General features: G+C 46.1%; 3 protein-coding genes across 9 annotated transcripts in view; 1 reads left to right on the top strand and 2 right to left on the bottom strand.

The window, feature by feature from the left end:
- The window catches only part of Lmln (leishmanolysin like peptidase), a 50270-nt gene extending 39232 nt beyond the window's left edge, over nucleotides 1–11038 (bottom strand). The window contains exons 1-6 of one of the 2 annotated variants that reach the window (XM_006974535.4): nucleotides 10722–11038; nucleotides 7590–7687; nucleotides 6539–6569; nucleotides 5116–5198; nucleotides 4435–4552; nucleotides 1229–1407 (exon numbers count right to left, since the gene is read on the bottom strand). In XM_006974535.4, coding sequence (XP_006974597.4) covers nucleotides 1229–1407; nucleotides 4435–4552; nucleotides 5116–5198; nucleotides 6539–6569; nucleotides 7590–7687; nucleotides 10722–11015 — 803 coding nt within the window. In that variant the 5' untranslated portion in view covers nucleotides 11016–11038. Of the gene's footprint in view, nucleotides 1–1228; nucleotides 1408–4434; nucleotides 4553–5115; nucleotides 5199–6538; nucleotides 6570–7589; nucleotides 7688–9835; nucleotides 9940–10721 lie in introns of those variants that run through there. The other variant, XM_076548793.1, reaches the window with a different exon arrangement.
- A 2130-nt stretch (nucleotides 11039–13168) lies between these two features.
- LOC102909251 (large ribosomal subunit protein eL33) lies at nucleotides 13169–17244 on the bottom strand. 2 transcript variants are annotated; one of them, XM_006974533.4, is made up of 5 exons: nucleotides 17171–17244; nucleotides 16536–16579; nucleotides 16174–16326; nucleotides 15184–15328; nucleotides 13169–13235 (listed from the first exon to the last, which is right to left on the bottom strand). In XM_006974533.4, the coding sequence occupies exons 2-5, from the start codon at nucleotides 16544–16546 to the stop codon at nucleotides 13212–13214; spliced, it is 333 nt and encodes a 110-aa protein (XP_006974595.1). In that variant the 5' UTR covers nucleotides 16547–16579; nucleotides 17171–17244; the 3' UTR covers nucleotides 13169–13211. The 2 variants fall into 2 exon arrangements, with proteins under 2 accessions (XP_006974595.1, XP_006974596.1); XM_006974534.4 differs by having other exon boundaries at nucleotides 17125–17219.
- Nucleotides 17245–17253: 9 nt separating this feature from the next.
- Nucleotides 17254–26575, top strand: part of Drc9 (dynein regulatory complex subunit 9) — a 45797-nt gene continuing 36475 nt past the window's right edge. For 2 of the 5 annotated variants that reach the window (XM_076548796.1, XM_015993380.3), the window contains exons 1-4: nucleotides 17254–17535; nucleotides 18176–18279; nucleotides 19938–20008; nucleotides 21581–21842. In XM_076548796.1, coding sequence (XP_076404911.1) covers nucleotides 20001–20008; nucleotides 21581–21842 — 270 coding nt within the window. In that variant the 5' untranslated portion in view covers nucleotides 17254–17535; nucleotides 18176–18279; nucleotides 19938–20000. The remainder of the gene's footprint in view (nucleotides 17536–18175; nucleotides 18280–19937; nucleotides 20009–21580; nucleotides 21843–26575) is intronic. The other 3 variants (XM_076548795.1, XM_015993381.3, XM_042259209.2) reach the window with 3 other exon arrangements.

The raw sequence follows: 26575 nt of genomic DNA, 5'->3' as shown, positions 1-26575 counted from the left end.
CAGAGGCTACTTAGCAATACCCCAGCTCAAAAATAAATGCATACATAAATATAAGAAAGAAAGAAAAGATAAACAACCCTCTAACGTCACTGAGTCTTGACAGGTAGATGCAACGGTCATGGATGCACATGAATCCAACATGGTAACTTCTGAATGTCACACTGTAACACTCTTAAGTCTGTGGCTCTCAACCTCCCTAACGCTGTGACCCTTTAATACAGTTCCTCATGTTGCTGTGGCCCCCAACCAGAAAATTATTTTCATTGCTACTTCATAACTACAATTTTGCTGTTATGAATTGTAAATATTTTTGGAGCTGGAGGTTTACGAGAGGGGTTGAGACCCACAGGCTGAGAATCACTGCTCTAAGTCCTGTGAGAGTTACTACTTCCTGTAACTAGTTTTCTGGTGTGTGACAGGCAATCTTTTGCACAAATAATACAAATAAAATACTTGAATATTCTTATATTCTTACAGCATAAGATGTTAAAGGTAAAATTTAAAGTCCAATTGTTTCTTTGAGAGGAATTAAATGAAAATAAAATTATCACTTTTGTGTGTGTGTGTGTGTGTGTGTGTGTGTGTGTGTGTGTTTAATGAAAAATTCTCTTTCTCTTTCTCTCTTTTTTTAAGTTTTTCGAGACAGAGTTTCTCTGTGTGGCTTTGCGCCTTTCCTGGAACTTACTTGGTAGCCCAGGCTGGCCTCGAACTCACAGATATCCGCCTGGCTCTGCCTCCCGAGTGCTGGGATTAAAGGCGTGCGCCACCACCGCCAGCAAGAAATTCTCTCTTGATAGTAGATTTTTTTTTTCTTGGAGTTTTTGGGGGAACATTTTTTTTTTTTTTTTAAGGCAAAGAGAGCCTGAGAGATGGTTCAGCAGTTAAGAGCAATGACTGCTCTTCCAGAGAACCCAGGATTGATTCCCAGCACCCACATGGTGGCTCACAATTGCCTGTGACTCCAATTTCAGGGAATCCTCCTCAAGCGCGCGCGCGCGCGCACACACACACACACACACACACACACACACACACACACACACACAAAACCTCTTCAGGTACACATACATACCGACAAAGAATAATAATTTTTTTTTTTTAAGAAAAGAGGAAAAGGTCAAAGGAAGTTTTTTACTTTCTTTCCTCTAACAACTTATTTCTTAATCCTAGAAGCGACTGAGCAGATGCACTAAAGCATTCTGGGAAGCAGCCTCAGAGGGAAGCTTACCTGTCCATTTTCGCCTCCTGCTGACAATAGGCTGCATAGGAGATGATGTTTTCATGGCTGCATCTCTCAGTGGCCAGCGCGCCGACGTAGAGAACGAAGTCTGCATCCTGCACGCCCTCGTGGTCCAGAGCACCCACGGCTCCGCAGGGCCACTGGCCCTCTCGGCAGACCCTGCATTGCTGGGCACAGGTGGACAGAAGGCAGACACTGAGTCAGCCGAGCAACACCATCAGGCCACTACAGACTGGAGATATACATTACTTGACTCTCACTTATCCCCCCAAACTCTCACCCAAATCCGGAAGTGGACAGACATGCGTTGCAGACCTACAGTCCCTGTACTCGGGAGGCTGAGGCAGGAGGAGCCCTTGAACCCATTACCAAACAAAGAGGCAAGATTTCTAGTTCATAAACAAAACAAAATAAGGACCACAAATCCCATCTCTTTTTCTCTGTTCTATTCTTACCTCTTCTGAATTTATTTCACTAAAATTTTTACTTGATTCAATTGATCATAAATGTATACTCAAAGAAAGCAAATGACGGCCATTTATAAAGGTCAGCAAACTAGGATGCAGAGAAAAAGAAACAGAAATGGAAAAAAAAAAGGAAAAAAAAATTTAAAAAGCCGGGCGGTGGTGGCGCACGCCTTTAATCCCAGCACTCGGGAGGCAGAGCCAGGCGGATCTCTGTGAGTTCGAGGCCAGCCTGGGCTACAGGAAAGGTGCAAAGCTACACAGAGAAACCCTGTCTCGAAAAACCAAAAAAAAAAAAAAAGAAGAAAAAGAAACAGAAATGTTTTTTAAATCCTGAAACCAAGCTGGGCAGAGTGATGCAATCCTTCAGTCACAGCACTTGGGAGGCAGAGGCAGGCAGAGCTCTGTGAGTTCGAGGACAACCTGGAGTTCCAGGACAGCCATGGCTACATCGTGAGACCTCATCTCTGAAAACAAATAAACAAAACAAACAAAAAACCCAAACCAAAACAAACCAACAAAAAACAACCCTGAAACTAGTGTGCTGGTTACTTCTAAATGTCAACTTGCCACACCCTAGAATCACATGAGAAGGGAGCTTCAGATTAGGGGCAGCCTAGATCATGCTGGCCTGCGGGCATGTCTGCAGGAGGTTGTCTTGACTGTCAACTGATGTGGAGGCCCAGCCCACTGCGGGTGGTGTCATCCCTAAGCAGGTGGTCCTGAACCGTAAGTAAGCTGAGTAGAGCTAGCAAGGAGCATCCTCGGTTCCTGCTGCGGTTCCTAGAACACCAGCCAGTCTGTCTTTAAAGTGCCTGCCTTGACGTCCCTTAACGATGGCCTATAACTGGAACTGTAGGCTGAAAGAAACCTTTTTCTCCCCAGAGTCACTTTGGTCAGGTATTTGTCACAGCGACACTCAGTGAAGGGGCTTTCCTACACACACCCATGCCCGCATTTTGCTGTACTGGGAATGGAACACATGGTAGGCAGCGCTCTACCACCGACTTATGTCATAATACAAAATGTTTGCAACTTCTTTTGGATATGATTATTTCAAATCTAATTAATAAAAACTTTCAACCTAATGGAAAGTATTTCCAATTATAAAGAAAATTTGGGCTCAAACCGCCTGCCTCTGCCTCCCGAGTGCTGGGATTAAAGGCGTGCGCCACCACCGCCCGGCAGCAAATGTTCTTAACCACTGAGCTGTCTCCCCAGCTCCTCCCCCAACCCCATCCCATGCAACTCGTAATGGAAACCATCAGAGGCAGGAGAGATGACTCAGTTAGGAGCATCATGGACAGCTCTTGCAGAGGACCCAAGTTCAGTTCTTAGCACTCCTGTTAGACTGCTCACATCTGCCTGAAAGTCCAGGTGCAGGGGATCTGACTTCTCTGACCTCCATGGGCACCTATGCTCATGGCTCATAAATATATGTTTATTATGAATTAAAAATAGAAGTTTTTAAAAAAGAAAGAAAACCAGGGCTGGAGAGATGGCTCAAAGGTTAAGAACACTGGCTGCTCTTCCAGAGGACCTGGGCTTGATTCTTGGCACCCACACAGCAGCTCACAACTGTCTGTAACTTCAGTTACAGGGCATCTGATGCCCTCTTCTGGTCTCTCCAGGCACAGCACACACACACACACAGAGTGCACAGATAATCATGCAGGCAAATCAGCCATACACACAAAATGAGAAAGATAAATAAAAGAAAAAAATTAGCATTTTGAACTCTATCTCGACTGTTTAGTGTGTATATTCCTCCAGATACTCATTTTTCTGATTTCTTTTGCTTTCTGAAATAAGTCTTGCTATGTAGCCCAGGCTGAAACCCAACAGTGGAGTCTCCTGCCTCTGCCCTCCAAGTGCTGAGATTATAGACATTATTACCACACCTGGATCACTGTATAGGGTTTTTTGTTTTGTTTTTGCAAATGTACATCTGTACTTTTCAGATAAACAAGCTAACTAGACCTACTGAGTCCAATCTTTCTTCTTTCAGTTAAGAGCTTAAATATCTCTTCAAGTCAGTACAGAAATTGACTTCATTTTTAGCAGTTCCATTTTATAACTACACTATAATTTAATAACCTAAATAGGTCTATTTATAGTTTCATAAAGAACACTGAACACATATTATACAATTACTATTATGTCTTTTTTGAAACAGAATCTTGCAACGTTGTTCCAGCCCGTCTTGACTTCATAAGCCCAAGTGACTTTTACTTCAGTATATCTGGAGGTTTATGTCGCTGGACCTGGGCAGCTGCTAGTAGTATTTATGGACTAAAGTTTGAACTTGGGTTGAAGCTGAGAGTTTATATTTTAGGAGACATTAAAGTGCCCTTTTAAAATGCTAAAAGAAATGTTCCTGAAAAACAAAACAACAACAACAAAGATCAAGTTCTCAACTAAGCTGCTGCAGCAAACCCAGGCACAAATGCGGATGGGCCAAAGCAAAGCTTCAATGAGCTTGCAAGGCAGGGAAGGAATACAGCCAGAATCATAACTGGGACTAGCTGCTGGGAGAAAACGGAGTCTCAGGGTGGGAGAGTACTGGCCTAGCATGCAGAGGCACCAGTTCACTCCAGAGCAGCGCAAACAAACGAACAAATAGTTACTGCACCTCCTTATTGTCGCCTGAAAACTCCCCGCTCAGAGAGACTGGGAAGCTCCCGTTTACACTCCAGAATGGAAAGCCCTGCACTCAGCAGGGTGACTGACCTGGAGATGCTCCTCGGGCACTATAACGGGGCCACACTTGGTATGCACCGCACACTCCCCAGTACAGTATCTGTGTGGATCATTTTCCTTCCGCAGGTACTGGTTTGTTGCACATTGCCTTTGGGTTATTCATACATCAAAGGAAGAGAAGAGTTCACAGCAGTTAACACACAGCCATACGCTGGCAGCCACGTGCGCTGCCTGCCACCTAGTACTTCTCCCCCATCATGGACCCTAACTCTCTGAACCACAGGCCCCAAATGAGCCCTGCCTTGGTCACGGTGTTTTATCACAGCAACAGAAAAGCAGTGAATACACCCCTCTATGACTTCATTAAGAATGGTTATTATTTAACTAGGCAGACAGTTCCCCAAGAGACTTCGGGTGTACAGGGAGTCCTCTTGACTTGGGTTATCAAATACCTCACAAAGCAAACACCACCACCACATGGAGGAGGGGTGGAGACATGAACAGCTTCTAATGGGAAGGCAGGGAAAGGGGGTCATTCAGCAGGTGCTTTCTCAACCCTTTTAAGCATCTTGTAGTTTTGCTTCTAAAAACACATGTAACAAAATTCCACTATAAAGTTCACACACTGTCGTATGTTCACACATATGGTAGAACGGGGAGTTCACAGAGCTAAGTGGATGGAGGAAATGGTCACCGCCTGACGTCACATACCTGCTCAGTAAGATCCTGCCGGCAGGTCGACGAACCTGAAATGTTTTCTCTAAGTAAGAAATAGCTTGCGGGAAAAGTTTGTTCTAAATAAAACAGAAAAATTGAGTTAGAATCACAGTCGTGGGAGACAGCGCGTTTAAGAAAACAAGCAGGGAATATTAACGGTTATAAGACCGAGGAAGAAAACTCCTGGGATTCGGGAATGCAGACACCTGACCGAGGTCGTGTGGCAGCAGAGAGAGCGAATCCAGGAGGGAAAGATGCTCGTTTTTCTAGTGGAGTCTGGAAGCAGGGCACTAAGCAGATGCCAGCTCCACCTTATCCACTCCGAAAACATCATCTCAACTACTGATGACTGAGACCATTAATGAAGATGTATATTCCAACTATTAGTGATTGTTTCAAATGTGAGGTTGACTTAGATTCTAGTATTAAGGTGGCTTCTTATGCAAGAGCTCATTGAGTTCTGTGGGCCATAGAGAGCTGGCTTCATATGGACTGTGGGACCCCACGGACGGTTAAAAATCTGATGAGGGCTGGCGAGACAGCTCAGCAGGTCAAGGCATTTGGTGTGTAACACTGACGACCCCAGTTCCATCCCAGGAGCCCAGAGTGGGAGGGCAGATCAAACCCTGAGAGCCGTCCTCCGACCTCTACCTGTGCCTGTGTGTGTACATGAGTGTGTGTACACACACACACCCCTTGACGAGATGGACTCTATTTAAAAAAACCTCTGAGGCTGGTGAGATGGCTCAGGTTTTTTTGTTTTGTTTTCCTGAGCTGAGGACCAAAACCCAGGGCCTTGCACTTGCTAGGCAAGCGCTCTACCACTGAGCTAAATCCCCAACCCCAAGATGGCTCAGTCATAAGGGCATGTGCCAATAAAGCTTGACCCCTGACGAACTCAGTTCAATCTTGGGAACCTATGAAGGAACGAGAACCACTTCTGAAGTTAGCCTCTGACCTCTGCACGTGCACCCATACTCAGACATCACACACATACACAGTAATAATGATAAGAATAATGCCTCTGCCATGTCACACTGTCATAGCAACTAATCCTTAGGAAAAAGAACACTCTCATGCAGAGAATGGTGTTCTCAATGTACTGCAAAAAGTGTCCTTTGCACCCTATCCTCAGCATGCTTTGATCCCCCAAAACATGACAGACCGAGAAAAAAAGAGAATACTGATTTAATATCAAGTTATAAAATGAGTAATTTATATCAAAGTCCGACAAACTTTTACTAAGCATATACAAAATGCCTTTATTAAAATGAAAAATACATTTACTACCAAAATCTCTTACTCATTCATAAACCAGCCATGTATGTGGTTTCTTTTTCATGGGAGAATCAGCGCATAGTAAAGTGTACCTGTTTGAAGTATCCATTTGATGAGTATTTATTATTACATTACATACCTTTACAAGGTATCTTTTCTCAGGAAGCAGCCTGAAAATAAGGAGAAAAACGTAAGAAGTGCTGCCCTAAGGGTTGGTGGCGTAGCTCAGTGCTGTGGCACTTTCCTGTGGGTACAAGGCCCTGGGTTCAGTCTCTATGACCACACGAGAAAAGAGCGGCCACCCTGAGTCACAGCACATCCTGTCTCTCTGGACTGCATCTCAGGGACCCTAGGACGGTCCGTGCAGAAGCGCACAGCTGCAGATTTGGGAGCTTGTCTTCCAAAGTCTCAGCTTACCTCGATGGGTCTTCGAGACATCACCCTGTGCCCCAGCATGGAGCTAAGCATGATTACACATTATCTCTTTCATTCTGGATGGAGCACTTCATAAACTACTTCAGACTCATAGTCTACCTGCTGTCAGGACCGCTCTTGGACGACATACCAGTCGGACAACATAATCTACCTACTGAATGATTCTGTTAACTTCCTTATTGTTGTTTTTATTTGTAACTCCTCTTATTTTTTCTTTGAATACTTACTGACAAGTGTCTTCCAGGTCTGCTACGGCCACAGTCAAGTAAGATCAAATTTGTTCTCTTTAAATTATCCATGATAAACAGATTTTAATTACATACCATGGCCTCTTGTCTATTCAGAATAAAAGGCAGTTTCAACTCAGTTTCATTTTAAGAGTTTCCTAGTTCTACCTATGGATATTATGCTAAATATCCATGAAAATATATTTAATACTTAGACTGACAATAGAAAAAGATGACAAATGCCGGGTAGTGGTGGCGGCGCACGCCTTTAGTCCCAGCTCTCGGGAGGCAGAGCCAGGCGGATCTCTGTGAGTTCAAGGCCAGCCTGGTCTACAGAGCGAGATCCAGGTCAGGCACCAAAACAACACAGAGAAACCCTGTCTCAAAAAACCAGAAAGAAAAAAAAAGAAAGAAAGAAAGAGAAGACAGGGCTTCGGCAGGAAGATGTTGAGCGGGTTCGAGGCCGGCCTGGGCAGCACAGCAGGGTATCTCAAACAATGAATGAACGGCAGAAGCCGACAGACTTACTCTTCGATACTCTGATCATAGACAGTCTTGATTCGCAGATGCCCATCAGCCTCTCTCTTTACGACATGACTTGTCTTAAGATGAACCTTGTTTATGACCTAGAAGAATGAATAGTTTGAAAACTCTTTTGAAAAGATCGATAAGACCTTTTTCTTTATATAAGTAGAATTTAAATATAATGTGTGTTCATTGAACTACACACTTGAGACCCAAACACAATTAATGAGCCAAAATTAAAGTGTAATACTCCCCCAAAAGTCCCTTACCTTATAGTCTAGGATGTTAGAAGCCTGAACCCCAATGTTTTCCAAGCCAACGTTATCATCTCAGAGATAAGCATTTTGAACTTGAGTGACGTGAGTAAATCACTATAGTAACTGCAGCTGCCAAAAGGGCTTGGATTTTGTTAATTATTTGTAGTCTGCCATACAGATGCTAAGTTTACTGACTCCAAGTCTTCAGAAAATGACAAAAGAGGCAGAGCATCTTGGCTCACACCATTATTCCCAGCCCCGGGAGGCAGGAGCAGGCAATCTCTGTGAGTTCAAGTGCAGCCAAAGCTACAGAGAGAATAGTGAGACTTTGTTTCGAAAAATGAAAGAAATGACAAGAGACTAAAAACGCGCGCGCGCACACACACACACACATACACACACGCGCGCGCATATGCATGCACAGATGCACATACACATTTGTGCACATAAATGTGGAGGCAAATGCCCTCCACCTTGTACTTTGAGACGGGGTCTCTCAAAGGCTTGGAAGGTGCCAAGCAGGCTAGGCTGTTTGGCCAGTAAGCCTCAGCCGTCCACAGCTCTGCTTCCCCAAGGCTAGGATTGTGAGGAGGATCTTCACCGTCCATTTTCCTTTTTAACCTGGGTTCGAGGACACCAAACTCAGGTCCTCATGCTTGAAAGGTAAGAACTTCACCAAATGAGCTATTACCCCAGCCCGAAAGAACCTTAAGTTACTTTTTAAAAAAGCAAAAACTTCATACAAGAGAGTGCTTCATTTATCTTTTCCCTAGCTCTCATTTACATGACTCCTCCCCCGTCCCCCCAGGAGAAATAAAAATTACAAAGGCTTATGGGCTGGAGAGGCATCTCAGTGGTTAAGAGCACCCGGGTTCAATTCCCAGCATCCACATGGCAGTTCACAACTGTCTGTAACTCCAGTTCCAGGGGATCCAACACCCTCACACAGACATACATGCAGGCAAAACACTAATGCACATAGAATAAATAAATGTTTAAATATATACACATATATGTGTGTGTATATATAGAAACTGTACCTCTGATTTATAAGACTACTTTTTTTCCCCCTGAGAACACTTCCCATTCTGGTTTTGCACAGGAATGTGGAGCCTTACAAGCTTGGTGGGCCCAAGTGTTCAGATCTTACAGTACCACGAAGTCTGAAAGACTGCCAGAGAGGGAAGCCCACAGCGTCCAGTACCCAGTAAAAACTCAACAGTCACGAGAAGAGGAGAATGTGACCCGTGCGGAGGAAAAACAGCAGCGAGTAGAAACTAACCCTGGGGACCTGAACTGCAGCAAGCACGTTAATGAAGCTCTCATATGCTCAGAGGCTTAAAGGGGAACAAGCATGGAATAAGATGTGAGGGAGCCAGCGGGCAGCAATAGAAAGAACCAAACGGAGGGGAACATGGCTGAGAAGAACACCACCTGAAATGAAAAGCTCACCGGAGAGGATAAAAGACCAGAGCCAGAAGTGATGCTGCGCATCTATAACCCCAGCACTCGGGAAACTGAGGCACGGGGATCTGGGAGTTCAAGACCAGCCTGAGCTACACAGCAAGTTCAAGGCCAGTCTGGACTACAGTCTTAAAGAAAGAAGTCCGAAGAAAATAAGAACATCAGATAGCATTTAGAGATGTTATCAAATGCGACTTATAAACCAGCTTGGGCTACATAGAGAGTTCCAGGCTAGTCTGTAGAAAGAGACCCTGTCTCAATAAAATAAGCAAACTAATCGAGCTGAAATACAGTGTGATGATAAAAGCTAAAGTCTTGCATGTAGATACACCGGTGTCTGAGAGATAGGGGCAAGGCATATCAGGAGATCACCAGCATCCTCCAACTCATGGCTAGCCTGGGCTGTATGAGACCCTGTCCGTCCGTCCTCCCCCCAAGAAAAGAAAGAAAAAAAGAAGAAACGCAAAGCAAAAAATCGTAAGACAACCACTTAACACTCTGGCTCATGTAGTTAAACAGCATACGTACATTCTTCATTCTTGGAAATTACCACAAAGTGAGTAGGCTGAGGTTTCTAGGCTGAAATGATTTTTTTTTCTAGGTAAAGCTTTCTTGGTAAAAGCTAAACGCCAATCGCACCGTGCAGTCCCGTCTGAGGACTGTCCCTTGCTTACTCCGAGAGAAGGACAAAACAAATGTTATCTCAAGGAACCTTAGGACTGAATTACACTTCGAGGCAGGTCTGAGAGCTAAGTGTACCAGAGTAGAACCTGGTTAAGCGCCAGAATACAGGGCAGATAAGGCGTTCTGTGGAAATGGAAAGAACAGTCTACTAGGTTGGTTTGTTTAGGCAGATCTGAGGTTGAGATCTGAACTAAGACTAAAGGAATTTAGACTGGGAGAGAAACCGGTGGAAGGAGGAACAGACTATGCCGGGCTAGGGGGAAGGGATAAAGTGATAAATAACTAGAAAACAAATGCTGAACTTTTGTCTCGGGAGACCTCTCAGTAGCCCTCCAACGGCTCCGTCCGGTTCTCCCCTAAGCTGCTTCCCAAGTCTTCAGATTAGTGGTTCCTGGTGCAGTGCTTGGGTGAGCAGCTTCCGTATCTAGGAATCTGAATTGCGGGGATGCATGCCAGACCTCCTGAGGCAGAAAGTGAGGGAGTGGGGGAAGCAATCTGTTTTAACAAGTGTTTTGGTAATTCTGGTGCTCGCCCAAGTTTGCAGGGCTACGGGCTTAGCGGAAAGGGAGGGGGACAAGCGCCTAACTCAGCCGCTCTGCCCGGAGCAGGGATCGGGCGCTGGCTTGCTCCTCGCAGGGCACCTGCAGTCCGGCGGCGCCCCGGACGCCACACCCTCCGCGGTACTCCAGCCCTCGCTCGCCCGGCCCGCTGGCGCCCCGCGTCGCCCTACCTCGGTGTCCGAAGGGACGTGATGCCGACAGGGAGGCGAAGTGCTCAGGGAGACCGGAGCAGCCGCGGCGCCGGCCGGGAGCCCGCCCAGCACGAGCAGGACGCCTCGCACCCACAGGCAGCCGGCCCAGCGGCCCCGCGGCCCTACTCCCGGGCCGCCCGCGCCTCCAGCCCCAGCGGCCGCCATCTTCGGGCCGGCGTCGTTACCATGGAGTGCGACGCCTCCCCGCCGCCGCCGCCCGCCCTCGCCGCGGACAGGTGGCGGGCCCTCCGCCGCCTCGCCATTGGCCGGCATCACGCCGGGTCCGGCGGAGGGGCCAGGGCAGCGGCGTCCGCGCGAGCGTCGAGCTGGCCAATGAACGCCGCCGGGCGGCCCACGTGAACCGAGCTGTGGGAACCCGGGGCCAGCGGGGATGAGGGCGCGGCGGATGGGCGTGGGGGGCGGCGGCGTCGGAAGCAGCTGGTCCCACTCCGGTCGCTAGAACCGTACCCGCCAGCTGCCAGGACGCGCGGACCGACAGCTTAGCGTAGTCCTGTGAACCAGATCCTTTGCAGTCCGTGGCAGCCCCATCGCCGAACTGCCAAAGCTGCCTATACAACCAGCTAGGGTTACGGTAATCGTGGGGCAGCTTCCAGTGTTAGCCCAGGAAAAGTTGGGTGAATCCAGGCTACCTCGTATTTGAAGCCTCACTTGCCACGGCATACATAAACCACCCCTTATAAAGGAGGTTCAACCTTTCTCTCCTTAGCTCAAATGCTTAATTCTTACCAATTTCTCTATACTACCCTGTCCAGACTATTCACTGGCCACAGCGTGCCACACCAACCGTCGTTCATTTAAAATGACTGGCTCCCTAACCTTGTATCAATAGATAATAGAACATCTATTCAGCCATCAAATTTATCATTGTAACCTCCCTAACCAATTGCGTTTAAAATGTAAACTTTTTAAAGAATTATGTCATTGTAGAACCCACTCTACTTCAGTTCTCAAAACTTTTAAGATCGCAAATCCCACCTGACTAGTTTATAGAGGACTGCCAAGATAATCCAGTATTAACCTTTTCCCACCTGTTAATTTCCAGGAACGATGGAAAAAAAAATCCTCAGCACAGTACCGAAGACCTCTTGTGACTTTGCATTTAACAAAGTCATAAGCAATTCAGAAGGATCCGATTACACCTTGTTTCCTAAGACCTTGTCCTGAGACACCTAGTTCTCCACGTCCTTTTCACATTACACCATCCTTCATTTCTCTATTCCTGAGGTTGCTGACCACATTGTAACTGAGCCACAAACACAAGCTGCTTTGCTGGCTTTTTGGAAAAACAATTTTCATTGGAATAAACCCAAAACTGGCACTTCCTACCCTTGACACCCAGATTTTTACAATGTGAACTCCCGTAGGGATCTACAAGCTAGCCTATGTCTGATCAGATGGTCATAGCTGACCCACTGCCTCCCAAGCTCCTCTTTCGACACTCCTTTGGAGACCACACTCCCAACCAGGACCTGCAGAATGTTAACTGCAGCTTGAGCTAACCAGTCTTTTCCCCCAATGTCAAAGAAAAATTTGTGTGGGAAGAGGATTCACAAGGCTTTTCACAGTGTTAATGGCAATGGCTCAGGTAGAGTGAGACATTTCCAGTGCAATCTAAAGACTGGTTAATAAAAGGGCTTGCTAGGCACCCAAGCTGAAGACGCCTTCCTATTTCTAGCACATCCCCAAAACTACGTTTTGGAGCCCTACTTACCCTTGTAAATATGCTATCAACCCTGCACTGCACTTTAGTATAAAAACTTGTGACAACAGCTTGACCCACCCACCCAGTCCCAGCTTATGCGAATGGGGCAAATAACAAAAGGCCCGTTCAGATTCTTCCCGACTCCTTGCACTCAACTTCCCTGATCTATACCGAGCATGGATGCACTGTCCATCCCGGCACCTCACCGCACACCCGCAGCACCCAGGCCCAGCTCTACAAGTGTTTCACCTCAGGCCTAAGATGATTCAATGCTTCTTTCACTTAGGTTGACACTTTCCCAAAGCTTACTCACCCACCCACTACCCAGCAGTAAGGTACATTAACTTTGAGACAGGCTCTCACCACAGTCCTGACACTAAAGGTGCACGCCACCTCACCCAGCAACTTTTTTAATTTTATTTTTTGAGACAGGGTTCCCCTGTGTAGCCTTGACTGTCCTGAAACTCACTCTGTAGACCATGCTGGCCTTGTTAGAGACCCACCTGCCTCTGCCTCCCTTTAGCTCCTCAGATGGGGCTAAAGGTGTGCACTACCACCCACCTGGTGACAACATATCTTCTAATCATGTCTCTGCCCAATACTGACCATTACATAGAATTTCCCTGACTGAAAAAGCTGGACAACTTTTCCCACCACCTTAAACACAGGGCAACTTTTAGGGAAGTTCTGGTGAAAACAAAAATACAAGAGCACAAATCCACTTTTATTTATTTACTTTCATTAGTTTAAATCCGGGAAGGGTACAGCATCTGGGGAAAAAGAAAAGCATAAAAACATTAGGTGAATGTTAATAAACTTATAAATCACTGAATACGATTAGGATCAATATCCCATTACCCGATTACTCATCCCAAAATGATGAGTATACCTGATGGTTTATATCCGGATAGTTTAGGAAGTTTAGTTTGTACAGCATTTGGCCTTTAGGAAACAGGCTTAGGTACTAATACTTTATATATACACACGATCATCTACTTATGGCTCATTCATTTTTTCCAAAGAGTTTCCACCTCATTTTGAGATAGGAAGGTCTCTCATTGAATAAACCTAGAGTTTACAGACTGTACCATAAACACCAAGGATCAGGCTAGAGAGATGGCTCAGAGGTTAAGAGCGCTGACTGCTCTCCCAAACGTCCTGAGTTCAATACCCAGCAACCACATGGTGGCTCACAACCATCTGTAATGAGATCTGGTGCCCTCTTCTGGCCCGCAGGGATATATGCAGGCTGAACACTATACATAATAAATGAATAAATAAATCTTAAAAAAAGGATCCCCCTGTTTACCAAGTGCTGAGATTTCAGACACACTGCTGTACCTGAATTTTTTTTTTATGTGGCTTCTGGGTAAAGAACTTAGGACTTCATTCTTGTGCAGAAAGCTTTTTACCACCCGGGCCATATTCCCAGCCCCCAAAGCACAAGGCATTATTAATTCTAACTCTAATCAGGCCCCCGAGCTGAGCTATCATCCCTAGACCCCCAAACAGCATTCAAAACCGTAACAAGAATTTGCAAGGGACACTGAAATGACTCAGTGGGTACAGACACTTGACCCATGTATGACCACATGGAGTTCGATTTCTTAGAAGTGCCTTCCATAATGGAAGAGCTGACTCCCCCAAAATTGTCCTTTGACCTTTACATACTGCTGTGACATACGTGCCCATACACATAAATGTAAAATAGCAGCCCTAAAATGTAAGTATTAAAGCCAGGTATGGTGGCACTGAGTCTAACATTACCACCATTATAGTGTACCTCTGGACCCTAACTAAAGAAAAAACAATTGGCAAAAACATCATCTCTTTTTTTTCTTGGTTTTTGGAGACAGGGTTTCTCTGTGTAACAGCCCAGGTTGTCCTGAAACTTGCTCTGTAGACCAGGCTGGCCCGGCTGTGCACCACCATGCCCAGCTAAATCTCATCTTCTTAAACCTAAGACTAGGGTCCAAGTCCTGAGACCTAGAATGAGCATGCTTCCCACATATTCTGGGAGTATTGACATGAGACATGGCAAAACATACTGTAGCGCCCCCTCCACTCCCCAAAACATGTGTAACACAAGAAGAGCCTGGTAGCACTGGCCTGAAACCCCAGCTACTTGGGAGGCTGAGGCAGGGGGATCTTTAAAAGTTCAAGGCCTGCCTGGGCTAGGGTGAGTTTCAAGACCAGAGTGAACAACTCAGTGGGACCTTGTTTTAAAATAGTCTTGCCTGGGCTGGAGAGATGGCTCAGAGGTTAAGAGCACTGACTGCTCTTCCAGAGGTCCTGAGTTCAATTCCCAGCAACCACATGGTGGCTCACAACCATCTATAATGAGATCTGGTGCCCTCTTCTGGCCTGCAGTCATACATGCTGTATACATAATAAATAAATCTTTAAAAAAAAAATAGTCTTGCCTACATAACAAGTCCCAGGCCAACCAAAGCTACAGTAAGACCTGTCCCAAAGTCACAACCAAAAACCTGTCCAAGATATTTCTCCTGTCAGCCAGCTGAGCAAAACCTGAAACTCATGCAATTCACCCGAGCACCTGCCTTCACGGGGCTTCACTCGGCCGACACTCGAGCTTCTGTACCACCTTTCCTTAGGTCACTAGTTCACTGCAGTTTTACACTCACAAAAATCTTTAGACGCAGGCAGTAAGTTCACCCTTGAACTTATCTAGCCATTTATTTTGCTATTGGTACTCACCACACGGATTCTGTGTCCAATGGCCTTTGCAGGAAGGTTGCTTCGGAATTTGGCACGAACCATGCCACTGTTTCCATGGGCCCGGGTTACTTTTCCCCAGATCACTCTGGTTTTGTTTGGTTTGCCTCCAGGTGTCACTGTGTTGCTGGTTTTTAAAGGACACAAATGTGAGAGCCACCACCAACATAACCTGACACAATTCAGTTATTTCCTAGGACCAGGCTCTTCACCTCTAGTTTTCCCCACAGAATCCCTCGAGAAATTGAAAAAACATATATAGAATATTCATTCAGCAGTTCATACATGCCAAACAATTTTTACAGGATTATGACTAAGGACAGAAAGGACCTGCGTGTTCTAAAAAACACGAAAAGTTTTAAAGACACTGGGATGAAGCCCACTTGGGCTAAAAGAAAAAAAATGGAGACTTGGCCGCACAAGTCACCAGAGGATAACTGAATGTAATGAACCACTGAGTCCTGGCTGGCCTGGACTGAGAGACACCCCCCTAACTCTACCTCCCAAATGCTGGGATTAAAGGCATGCATCACTGGGGTTTTAAACATCCTCATGACTTATCAGTGTTTCTAAGGCCTTATGTTCAATTCCCAGGAGGAAGAGGGACAAGAGAGCCACCGCAGTATCCATCTTAAAGCACACACGTTTAAAAAAGAAATACAAAAATAGCCTAAGGGATTGAAATGAATCAAGATGGTTTGAAAAGTATTCTCTAAGGCCTTCTGGGGAAGGGGGGTTATTAACAGCTGTAATCCTTTTTAACCGTGTTAGAGACTGAACCCAGGGCCTTTCTACAACTGTAATTTTTCTAAGAGTCAATGTTGCCGATATTCAATCCCACCTACAAAAGGATTCTTCTGTAATTCCCGATAAAGTTCTTCATGGCCTCTAACCAGAATCAACAGCATCAAATTTTCACTAACATCTCTGCTTTTTCAGTAGAAAAATTAAAGGACACCAAAAAACACTTACTTTTTTGCTTTATACACATAAGCACATCTCTTGCCCAAGTAGAATTCAGTTTCATCTCGAGCATAAACACCTTCAATTTTAAGAAGAGCCGTGTGCTCTCTTTGGTTCCGGAGACCTCGCTTATAGCCAGCAAAAATGGCCTTGCACCAAAGCCTAAGACACACAAGATACACATTAAATGAGTAAACTATCACCACTTTTCATTGAACTTTTAGCAAAACCGCCACGACTTGTTTTGCAGCAACTCCTACTGAAGCCATCTCCCGCAAAGATCTCGCTCCCCTCCCGCCTTATTTCCAACGTGGGTCTCACATCTTAGGATTTAAAAATCCCGCAAAAAGCAACCGTACGGAGTCGCATACCTCCCAGACATGTTTGCCTTTTAGAAGTCCCGTTCCCAGCAGGCCTGAAAACAAACGAGATCGCGGATTAAAAGCCACGCAGCAGCCCGTCCCCGATCCCCCCACGCGCGCTGGATGAATTCGGTTAACATTTCAAGGATTGGGAACTCCACGCTCGTCGCACCATCCCCGGAAGCAGAGCCCGGGGAAACCGCTCGGACTTCTGAGAATGACTGACAGCCAACGACTCGGAAACGTGGGCCAGATGCGGGGCAGAGCCGCCAAGTGGGGCGCCCGGAGCCCAACCCCAGGCTCCCTCCAGCCGTCAGCGCCGTGCAGGGTGCACAGGCATCCCACGCAAGCCCCGGCTCTGACTTCTAGGGACCCCACGCTGCCGGGGCGAGCGAGACCGGCCCGGCTGTACCCATTCTCCCCTCCGGAGCCCGAGGACCAGCCGCCAAGCTTCCTCCCCGGGACCGGGGGCCTCGGCACCATCGGCCCCTCATCTCCTCCATCCCGCGGCCCCTCTCCGCGGGACCCCCAGCAACCCATGGCGGCCGGGGTCTCCGAGGCGCCGGGGGGCCCCGGTGGGCGACGACGACAAACCCACCCCGGGAAATCTGCCCGCAAAGTCCCGCGCCGGGGCCCTCGCTCACCTCCACCGGCGCCAAGATGGCGGAAAGAGGGCGGCCCGGGCCCCGCCGCGCGGCCTTGTGGGACGCACGCCCCGCCCCTCGCCGCGCTTAGGCGGCTCGCGCTGCGCCGGAAAGCCGGGGTCCCGGGGAGCGGCGCGACTCAAGCCGAGCCACGCTCAGGGACTTTTACTTTCTTCTCCCGTCCTTTCATCTCTGCAAGCGGTAACACGTCTCGCCTCGAAACAAACATGCTAACAAACAAAAAGGCAAAGTTGTAGTCTACTAAGAAAAAGGCAAAGGTCCTACGGGGAGAGAAAAGGGACGCCTGCGCGTTGCCATAGCTACGCCTTAGTTTGGGTCCCGCTTCCTGCCGGGCTGGTAGAAAGGTGAGGGAAAGTATAGGGTTTCTTTCCTCTTCCTAGAATGGAGATTGGGATCCTGCCATAGAGGACAGAAAAACCTGGAGCACAAAGGCAGGGGAAACGCTCCCTTCTCTTTGCTCTCTTATTTTCTCCCATCTAAACCTTTGTCGTTCAAGAAACAAACAGGGCATGGTGATCCTTGCCCGTTAATCTCAGCACTCGTTCCGGAGGCTGAGGTAGGAGGAGGATCACGTCACGAATTCGAGGCCAGGCTGAGTTAGATAGCAAGGTCCGAGGTTAACCACGGGTCGCGGTGCTTGCTTGTAATCCCGGTATTCGGGATGCTCAAGCATCGCCTGCTACAGAAGGAGTGCCAGTCAGCCCGAGGCATATGAGATCCCTTCTCAGAAAGAGGAAAATGAGAGACAGATGTGTAGATATATATTCGTTCTTCCATCCTTTGCTTGACTTGTCGGGTGAGGATGAACGTAGTCGACTCAGATTCACAGTTCATAACTATTGTGCATTAGTTGGGTCTGACTGATGGATTCATTCATTTATTCAACAAGTAATTTTTTGCGTGACTACCACTACCGAGAAATGAGAATGGTGTGGGCTTGGAGGGCGCTGCAGTAAACCCAACAAAAATTTCTCCCTCTTGCAGCCTACATGGAGGAGCAAGCTGGGCATGTTGGCTCTTGTGTCTGTAATCCCTGCACTTGGAAGGCTGAAGTATGAAGATCAGTTTATGTTTCAGGCCAGTCATAGGTACATAATGTATACAAGGATATCCTGGGCTACAGAGTAATATACCCCGCCCCATCTCACTGCCCCCAACAAAAAACCCAGGACGACAAGCAGATAAAACATGTGGCATGTTAGAAGATGATAACTTCCTTAAAAAACCAACGACAACAAAAAAACCTGTTTATGAAGATGGGTGGTGGTGGCGGCGGCGGCGGCGGCGGCGGCGCACGCCTTTTAATCCCAACACTCAAGAGGCAGAAGCAGGAGGATCTCTGAATTGAAGGCCAGCCTGATCTACAGAGCCAGTTCCAGGACAACCAGGGCTACACAGAGAAACCCTGTCTTGAAAAAACAAAACCAAAAACTTGTTTATGCATACATGTGTATGTCCTGTGCATGTGGGTGCTTTCAGGGGTCAGAAGAGAGCCTCAGATCCACTGGAGCTGGATTAACATGCAGTTTTTTTTCCCCAAAGAGGGACTAGGCTGGAGATATGACTCAATGGTTAAGAGCACATATTGCTTTTGAAGAGGTCTAGGGTTTGATTCTCAGCATCACAGAACTCACAACTACCTGTAATTTCAGGTCTAGGGAATCTTCTGGTCTTTTGTATGTACATGGTGCATATAGGGACAAACAGGCACACAAACATATGTAAAAAAATAATAATAACAGCCGGGCGGTGGTGGCACATGCCTTTAATCCCAGCACTCGGGAGGCAGAGCCAGGCGGATCTCTGAGTTCGAGGCCAGCCTGGGCTACCAAGTGAGTCCCAGGAAAGGCGCAAAGCTACACAGAGAAACCCTGTCTCGAAAAAACCAAAAAAAAAAATAATAATAATAATAATAATAATAATAACAATAAAGACAGTGTCTCATGTAGCTTAGTCTGGCCCCAAACTCCCTACATTAAGCCAAAGAAAGCCTTGAACTCTTGATGCTGCACCCCAACACCACCACTTTCCAAGTACTGGGATTACAGACTTTGGCCACAGTGCCCAGCTCTGAAGGATAATAACTTATTAAACTGATTTCCAGGATTCATAGTTTTTCTGGGGCTGGAAAGATGGCTCAGCCATTAAGAGCACTGGCTGCCCTTCTGGGCCCACTGGACCCAGGTTCAGTTCCCAGCATCTACATGGCAGCTCACACTTGTCTGTAACTCTGGTTCCAGGGGATCCAGCACTCTCACACATTCATGCAGGCAAAACACCAATGCACATAGAAATTAATTAATCTTTTAAAAAAACAGTTTTTTCAAATGTAATCTCAATTGTTCTAAGTCACAGTACAGTAAATTCTGTTGTCTGACAGAACAGGGTAGACTCATTTATTTCAATATAGAGGAGAGAATAATAGAAAAAATTAAGTAATAACAAAATAAATCTGTTCGATAGTGATTACCAATTCAAAATCAGAACACAATGATACATACTAAAATTGTCCTTAAATTACCTTAAGAAGAGGCAAAATGATGCATTCTGTTTTGGAGGACCAATAATGAAGCCAACCGCCGAATAAGCCTGCAGACCCGTGTGCCTGCTCTACCAAGGAGGAGGAGGCGAACCACAGCTCTTGTTAATTCTGTGATTTTCTTTTCTCCTAGTGAAAGAACATGGGAATAAAGGAAACAGGATTCAGCATTCTCTCGAACTAATAACATTTTTTCCCCCATTTTAGGTTACTGCATTCTTGTGAAATTATAGATCTACCCCAGAGGGCAAGAGAACTGTTGAAGGAAGAATGGAAGGGTATGTTCAAAATTCCAGTTTGTTTGTATGTATAGTATTACATGATATGTAATAATTAAATTCTGTGGATTAGCTGTTGCTATGTAACAAACTATTGTTGTGGAATATTACTTTAACTAGGCAAAGATGTGTTACATGCTGCATTTGTTTAACGATGTAAGGGTATGTGTTTAATTATGTAAAGATGTGTTGCATTTGTTTCACCTTGCCTGCCTAACGCACCTGATTGGTCTAATAAAGACCTGAATGGCCAATAGCTATGCAGAGAAAGGATAGGTGGGGAATGGAAGGCAGAGAGAATAAGTAGGAGAGAAGAACAGAGAGAATGAGGGAGAAGGAGAGGGACATGCCAGGAACCAGAAGCCAGGCAGCCACCAGCCAGCCAGACACCAGAAACAGAAAGAAAAGTAAAAAGCCCCCGAGGCAAAAGGTAAAGAGAAACAGCTTAATTTAAGTTAAGAGAGCTAGCCAGAAACGAGCCTAAGCTAGGACGAGCATTTATAACTAATAATAAGTTTCCACATCATGATTTGGGAGCTGGTTGGTGGCCCCAAAGAAAAAGCCTGGTACAAACTGCCCCCAAGTGTAATGACCTAAAATATAAAGATCTACCATCTCAGAGTTCCGGTGGGTCGGGAGTTTGGGACCAGCTTGGCTAATGGCTCTGGTTTGGGGGTCTGTGCTAGTTAACCCTCTCATTTCTGGGACAAAATACGGGAGAAGAAGCCATTTAAGGGAACGGCTCACACTTTGGGGGAGAGTCTGTTATGGAGGGAAGGCTTGGCATCAGGAGCAGAGGGACTGGTCATGTGGCACCCACAGTCAGGAGGCAGAGAGAGACATGAAGGCTGAGGCTCAGCTCCATTCTCCTCTTGATTCAGTCCGTTTAAGGTGAGTCTTCCCATCTCAAGAATCCCAGTCCTAGAAAGTCCTCCACAGCCATGTCCAGAGGTTTATCTGGTGAGTCTAGATCCAGTGAAGCTGACAGTATTAACCAGAAGGTTGAAGTTGACCAGGGGTATCGTAAGTGTCCCCATGAGAGACAAGGCACGCCGCTTCCCTGGGAGTGACCTTTGGAGTGAGGGCCAAGCTGCCATGCGATTTACCATTTGTCTGGAAATCACATTTCTTTTCTGCAGACCCTCCTGGCTTCCCCTACTCAGTGCAGAAAACCACCCACACAGGCATAAGGACCAGGAAGAGTTATCTGGGCCACCTCAGAGGCTGGCTACCATATCCTGTCTTTCAGTAATCATGAGGCACTTTTGGTTAGCATCTAAATATGGTGCTTTCAAATAAAGTTAATTGTGGCTCAAATTCAAATCAAATTGCATTAGCAAAACAGCATAGACTGTATGGCTTTGCCAGCCACTACGTTGTCTTTGGGTGGTCCTACTGGAGGGTCTCTGGAAAAATCTCCTGCAAACAGCTAGCTGCCTTTGTTTTTTATGGAGGTTAATGTTCTCTGACAGAGTGAACTTAGGGTCAATGTACATGCCACCTGTGTTTTTGAGGGTCAGTCATATTTCCTCATTGACCACTGACTTCATCTGTCTCTTCTCGTGGCCTTAGGGACCAGTTGGAAGCCTTGGACTTCCCTTCAGAAGCTTTGCACCCTGAGGTGACCGTGGTAGTGACAGGAGAACCGCCTGGTGCTATAGAAGAAGAATCAGAAAATGAAGAGGAGGAAGAGACCCCCGCAGAAGTCATAGATTTACTGTCCCTGCTGGACGTGCTGAGGGTCTCCGCGGTTATGGAGGACATCATCGACCAGCTCTCTATCCTAGGCTACATCATCCCAGTTCAGTACGAAAGGAAGCAGAGCGTCAGCCAGGTCAGCAGCCTCGCCCGTGTGCCGGCTCCTTTTCTCTCCTGTTGACCTCTCCAGGATTTGTACTATTTATGTCGGTAGACCGAGCTTGGGAAACAGCACCTTTACGTCGGATAAAAGGCCACACCACAGTTATTTGAGGTCCGCACTCCAAATGGAGAAAGTGGCATATAACTCAGGAAGCGCAGTATACCGTTGCAATATATTGGCATCAGTCCAAAAGGCCCAAAGCTCAGTCCGTGTAGATTCAGCACAGACAGCCTTCAGTGGACACAGATTCTGGATCTCTGAATTCAACCAACCTCTGCTAAAAAATATTTGGGAAAAGTTTGGTCTTTACTGGATGCGTAGACTTTTTCCCCTGTCGCCATTCCTAAACAATTCAGTATAACAACTGTTGTACCCTGTATTCGCCGCTGTAAGAAATCTAGAGCCTACTTAAAACGTAGAGAGTGTTTGCATAGCTTGTATGCTAACATTGCTTCAGCTTTATTTAAGGGGCTTGAGTATCCAGGGGTGCCCCAGAACCTATCCTGCGGATGTTGTGGGGCCACTGTGCCTATACTGAGATCATGTTTTAGTTTCCTGAGATCAAAGGTCCCACCTAGCTTGTATTTCTTGGTTGCTAAAAGCCAACTGGACACCAGGGGGCGGAAAGTCATCTGGACACTCTCAACACTGCTTTAGTCAAAAATAACTCTGCTGTTGTTGCTGAATACGTTGCGCCCTGCTTTTGCAAATATCAGGGCCCATTACCATGTCAGCAATCATATTTTCAGCGGTGGCTTGGACTTCCGGGCCCCACTGAGCTTATGTCTGTAATCTTAGCACTGGCCATGCAGAGACACGAAGATTGCATGAAGTGTGAGGCTAGCCTGCTCTACCTAGAAAGTTCCAGGCCAGGCTGCGGAGATGGTTCAGTGAGTAAAGGTGCATGCTACTACCAAGCTTACTGACCTGAGTTTGATCCCTGGGACCCACAATTGGAAGAAAGAACTGATTTCCATAAGTTGTCCTCTGGCTTCCAAACCCACTGACCACACGCCCGCTCCAAATCAAAAAGTATATGTAATTTTTAAGTGTTCGGGTATTTTGCCTGAATGTATGTATGCGTACCACATATATGCCTGGTGCCCAAGGAAGCCAGAAGAGGGTTATGGATTCTTTGGAACTGGTGTCACAGATGGTTCAAGACAAAATGTGGGTTCTAGGAACTGAACCTGGGTCCTCTGCTAGAACAGCAAGTGCTCTTAACCTCTGAGCCATCTCTCCAGTCCCATAAATATAATTTTTAAAATATATTTTTGCCAGGTGGTAGCGGTGGATGCCTTTTATCCCAGCACTTGAGAGGCAAAGGCAGGTGGATGTCTGAGTTCGAGGCCAGCCTGATCTACAGAGTGAGCTCCAGGACAGCCAGGGCTACACAGAGAAACCCTGATTCATGCAGGCATGCGTGCAAACACACACATACACACACACACACACACACACACACACACACACACACACTTTTTTTTTAAAAGAAAGTTCTAGGCCCACCAGGACTACATAGTGATATTCCCATCTCATAAAAGAAACAACAGAAACTTAACTTGATAGGGAATAAAGTTTTTTAAATTGCCAATGACATGGGTTGTAGAAATAAAATGAAAACAATTAATAAATACACTAACTTTAAAAAAATTGCCAGGTAGCCAGGCATGGTAGCATACACCTTTAATCTCAGCACTCAGGAAGCAGAGGCAGGTGGATCTCTGAGTTCAAGGCCAGCCTAGTCTACAAAGTGAGCTCCAGGACAGCCAGGGCTACACAGAGAAACCCTGCCTCAAAAAAAAAAAAAAAAAAAATTGCTGGGTAGTGGTTCATGCCTTTGATCCCAGCACTTGGAAGGTAGAGTCGGGAGGATCTCTGAGTTCAAGAACAGCCTGGTCTACAGAGCAAGTTCCAGGACAGCCAGGGCTATGCAGAGAGAGACCCTGTCTCAAAATAAATAAATAAATAAATAAATAAGATATGATTTGTACAGGGTATATTATTTCTGATCCTATGACTGGTAAAATCTGCTATGTTTGGGAGAGAGTAAATTGCTTCCCATGTCTAATAGAGCAGTTCATACTAGGAGAAGAAAAGAAAATTTTCTCTAATTATCCTTTACAGTTTTTATTCCTTAAAGATTTATTATTTTTAATTGTGGGGTGTGTGTATTTGAGTGTAGTTACCACCTGGCTTGGGTGCTGGGAATCAAACTCTGGTCCTCTGAAAGAGCAGTTTGTGTTTGTGTGTCTGTGTGTGTGTCTCTGTGTGTATGTCTGTGTATGTGTCTAGGTGTGTGTGTGTGTGTGTGTGTGTGTGTGTGTGTGTGTGTGTGTGTGTGTGTGTGTATGTCTATGTGTATACACACACAGCCACATGGGGAAATGAAAGGTCTTATTTTTTGAGACAGGGACTTTTACTGAACCTGGAGCTCACTTATTTGACTATACTAGCTGGCTAGCCAGTTCCCATGATCCCCCTGTCTCTGCCTCCCTAGGATTGAGGTTCCCATCATCTGGGTTTTTGTTTTCTACATGAGTACTGGGTATTAGAATCAATGCCCACTGCATCGTCTCTCCAGCCCCTAAAGCTCTGAAGTTTAAACCAGGTCTACTTGATCATGTTTCTAATCCAAGAACTTGGGAGATAGAAGCAGGAAGAACTTGAGTTCAAGGCCAGACTGGGCTACAGCACCATGCCTGTCTGTCTTTAAGAGTAGTTAAGCCGGGCGGTGGTGGCACACGCCTTTAATCCCAGCACTCAGGAGGCAGAGCGAGGTGGATCTCTGTGAGTTCGAGGCCAGCCTGGTCTCCAAAGCGAGTTCCAGGAAAGGCGCAAAGCTACACAGAGAAACCCTGTCTCGGAAAAAAAAAAAAAAAAAAAAAAAAAAAAGAGTAGTTTAGTGCCATGAATGCTCAATGAAGACCTTAAGCTGATGAACAGTGTTCAGGGAGGCCATTACTCTGAGAAACAAACGAGGAAACTCTTGTGGTCTTACTCTGGTTTATGATAGTGATCTTTCACCTACGAGATTTTCTGGCATAACAGGAGTCCTCCTTGTGACGTCATTTCCTTAAAACGACTCATTTGTGTTTTGAAGTGTGTGTGTGTGTCCATTTGTGTGCAGGCACATGTGTTCTCTCCTAGGTGAGGTCTGAACTTACATATACACTTGCCCAGGTCATGAGAGTAGAAGGGACCACGATGAGGGAGAAGGGAGTTTGGGGGCTGGGGACCAGAGAGCAGGGTGGGGAGAGGAAGAAAGGATCACGTTTTCTCCTACGTGTCCATGCCCCCTCCCTGTATAATTTCTAAAGTAGTAACGTATTTTGCCAATGGGAAAGCAGAGCTACCGAAATTTCAAATAGTTACCTAAAGTCAATACGGTTAGTAAAAGACAGAGCCAGGGTTCAAAAGTGTGAGCACTGTCAGCAGCCCAAGCAGTCAGCCACAGGTAAAGGAAGGATCATCGATCCGGAGGGAGACACATGCTGTCTCTGGTTCCTCAGTACTTGACTTTAGGTCTGAAAAATATTTTGGATTTTCCTATATAACCCTCAGGATCTAAACTGTATCACTAAATCGGATCCAACTTTCACTTTTTAGTACAATTCTCCTTTTATTTTGCCTGGTTTTTGAATGGTTCTGTTGTGTGTCTCACTGGGTTGTCTGGGGTAGCACTGAACTCAGGTGCTCTGGTGACTCCGCTCACCTTCCTCGTACCTGAGACCACAGGGGCATGCCGCCATGCCGTCTGTGCATTTCAGATCCATGTGTTTCTGAACACTGAATTTCTGATGAATCCTAGGCATTGTGCTAAGCAATGCCTAAAGATGGCCATATTTATGTCCAACTTTATTCTCCGGAGAGAATTTGAGATGAAAGAAATTTAAGAAATCGGGATTAGCTCAGAGTCTGACATATCCAGCCCCATGTGCCATCCCCAGTACAGAAAGAAAAAAGTGAAAAAGAAACAAATTGGAACTCCCCCCCCCCCGGAGAGATGGCTCAGTGGTTAAGGGCACTGGCTGTTCTTCCAGAGGTCCTGAGTTCAATTCCCAGCACCCGCATGGCAGCTCAAAACTGTCTGTAGCTCCAGTTCCAGGGGATCCGACACCCTCACACCAATGTAAATTAAATAAAATTAAAAGAGAGAGAGAGAGAGAGAGAGAGAGAGAGAGAGAGAGAGAGAGAGAGAAAGGAGGAAGAAATAAAAGAAAGAATTTGTAGTGAGCTGATACCATTAAGACATTGTTTCTCACAGAACCCATAATCTCCTCTTGGCATTTTATACTTATAATACGGTAAATTTACAAATCACTGTGAGTTTTTGTTTATTTGGTTTTTTTATTGTTTATTTTTGGATTGTTGCTTGGCAGTTTCAGCAGGGTCTCCCTTAGCCCAACCTGGTCTGAAACTCAATATCCTGCCAGTGGCGACCCTGAACTCCTGATCTCCATCCTCCACCTCCCAGGTGCCAGGAGACCGGAACCATCATACCCTACCACTTCCACCTTTTGTGATGCTGGGGGCTGGCTCTAGGGCCTGCCACATAATTTCCTTGGAGTATGGAATGTAAGTGGAGAAAAAGGTTGAAAAAGAGACATAGGTCCTTTTAGTGTTGTCTCTTCCCTTTAAAACAATCGTTTTAAAAAGTTTCTTTTTAAGATTTATTTATTTATTTATTTTTTATGCGTGTGAAT

The sequence above is a fragment of the Peromyscus maniculatus genome, chromosome 12 (genome assembly GCF_049852395.1).
Source record: "Peromyscus maniculatus bairdii isolate BWxNUB_F1_BW_parent chromosome 12, HU_Pman_BW_mat_3.1, whole genome shotgun sequence".
Taxonomy (NCBI): domain Eukaryota; kingdom Metazoa; phylum Chordata; class Mammalia; order Rodentia; family Cricetidae; genus Peromyscus; species Peromyscus maniculatus.
This window is presented reverse-complemented; position numbering and strand designations above follow the sequence as displayed.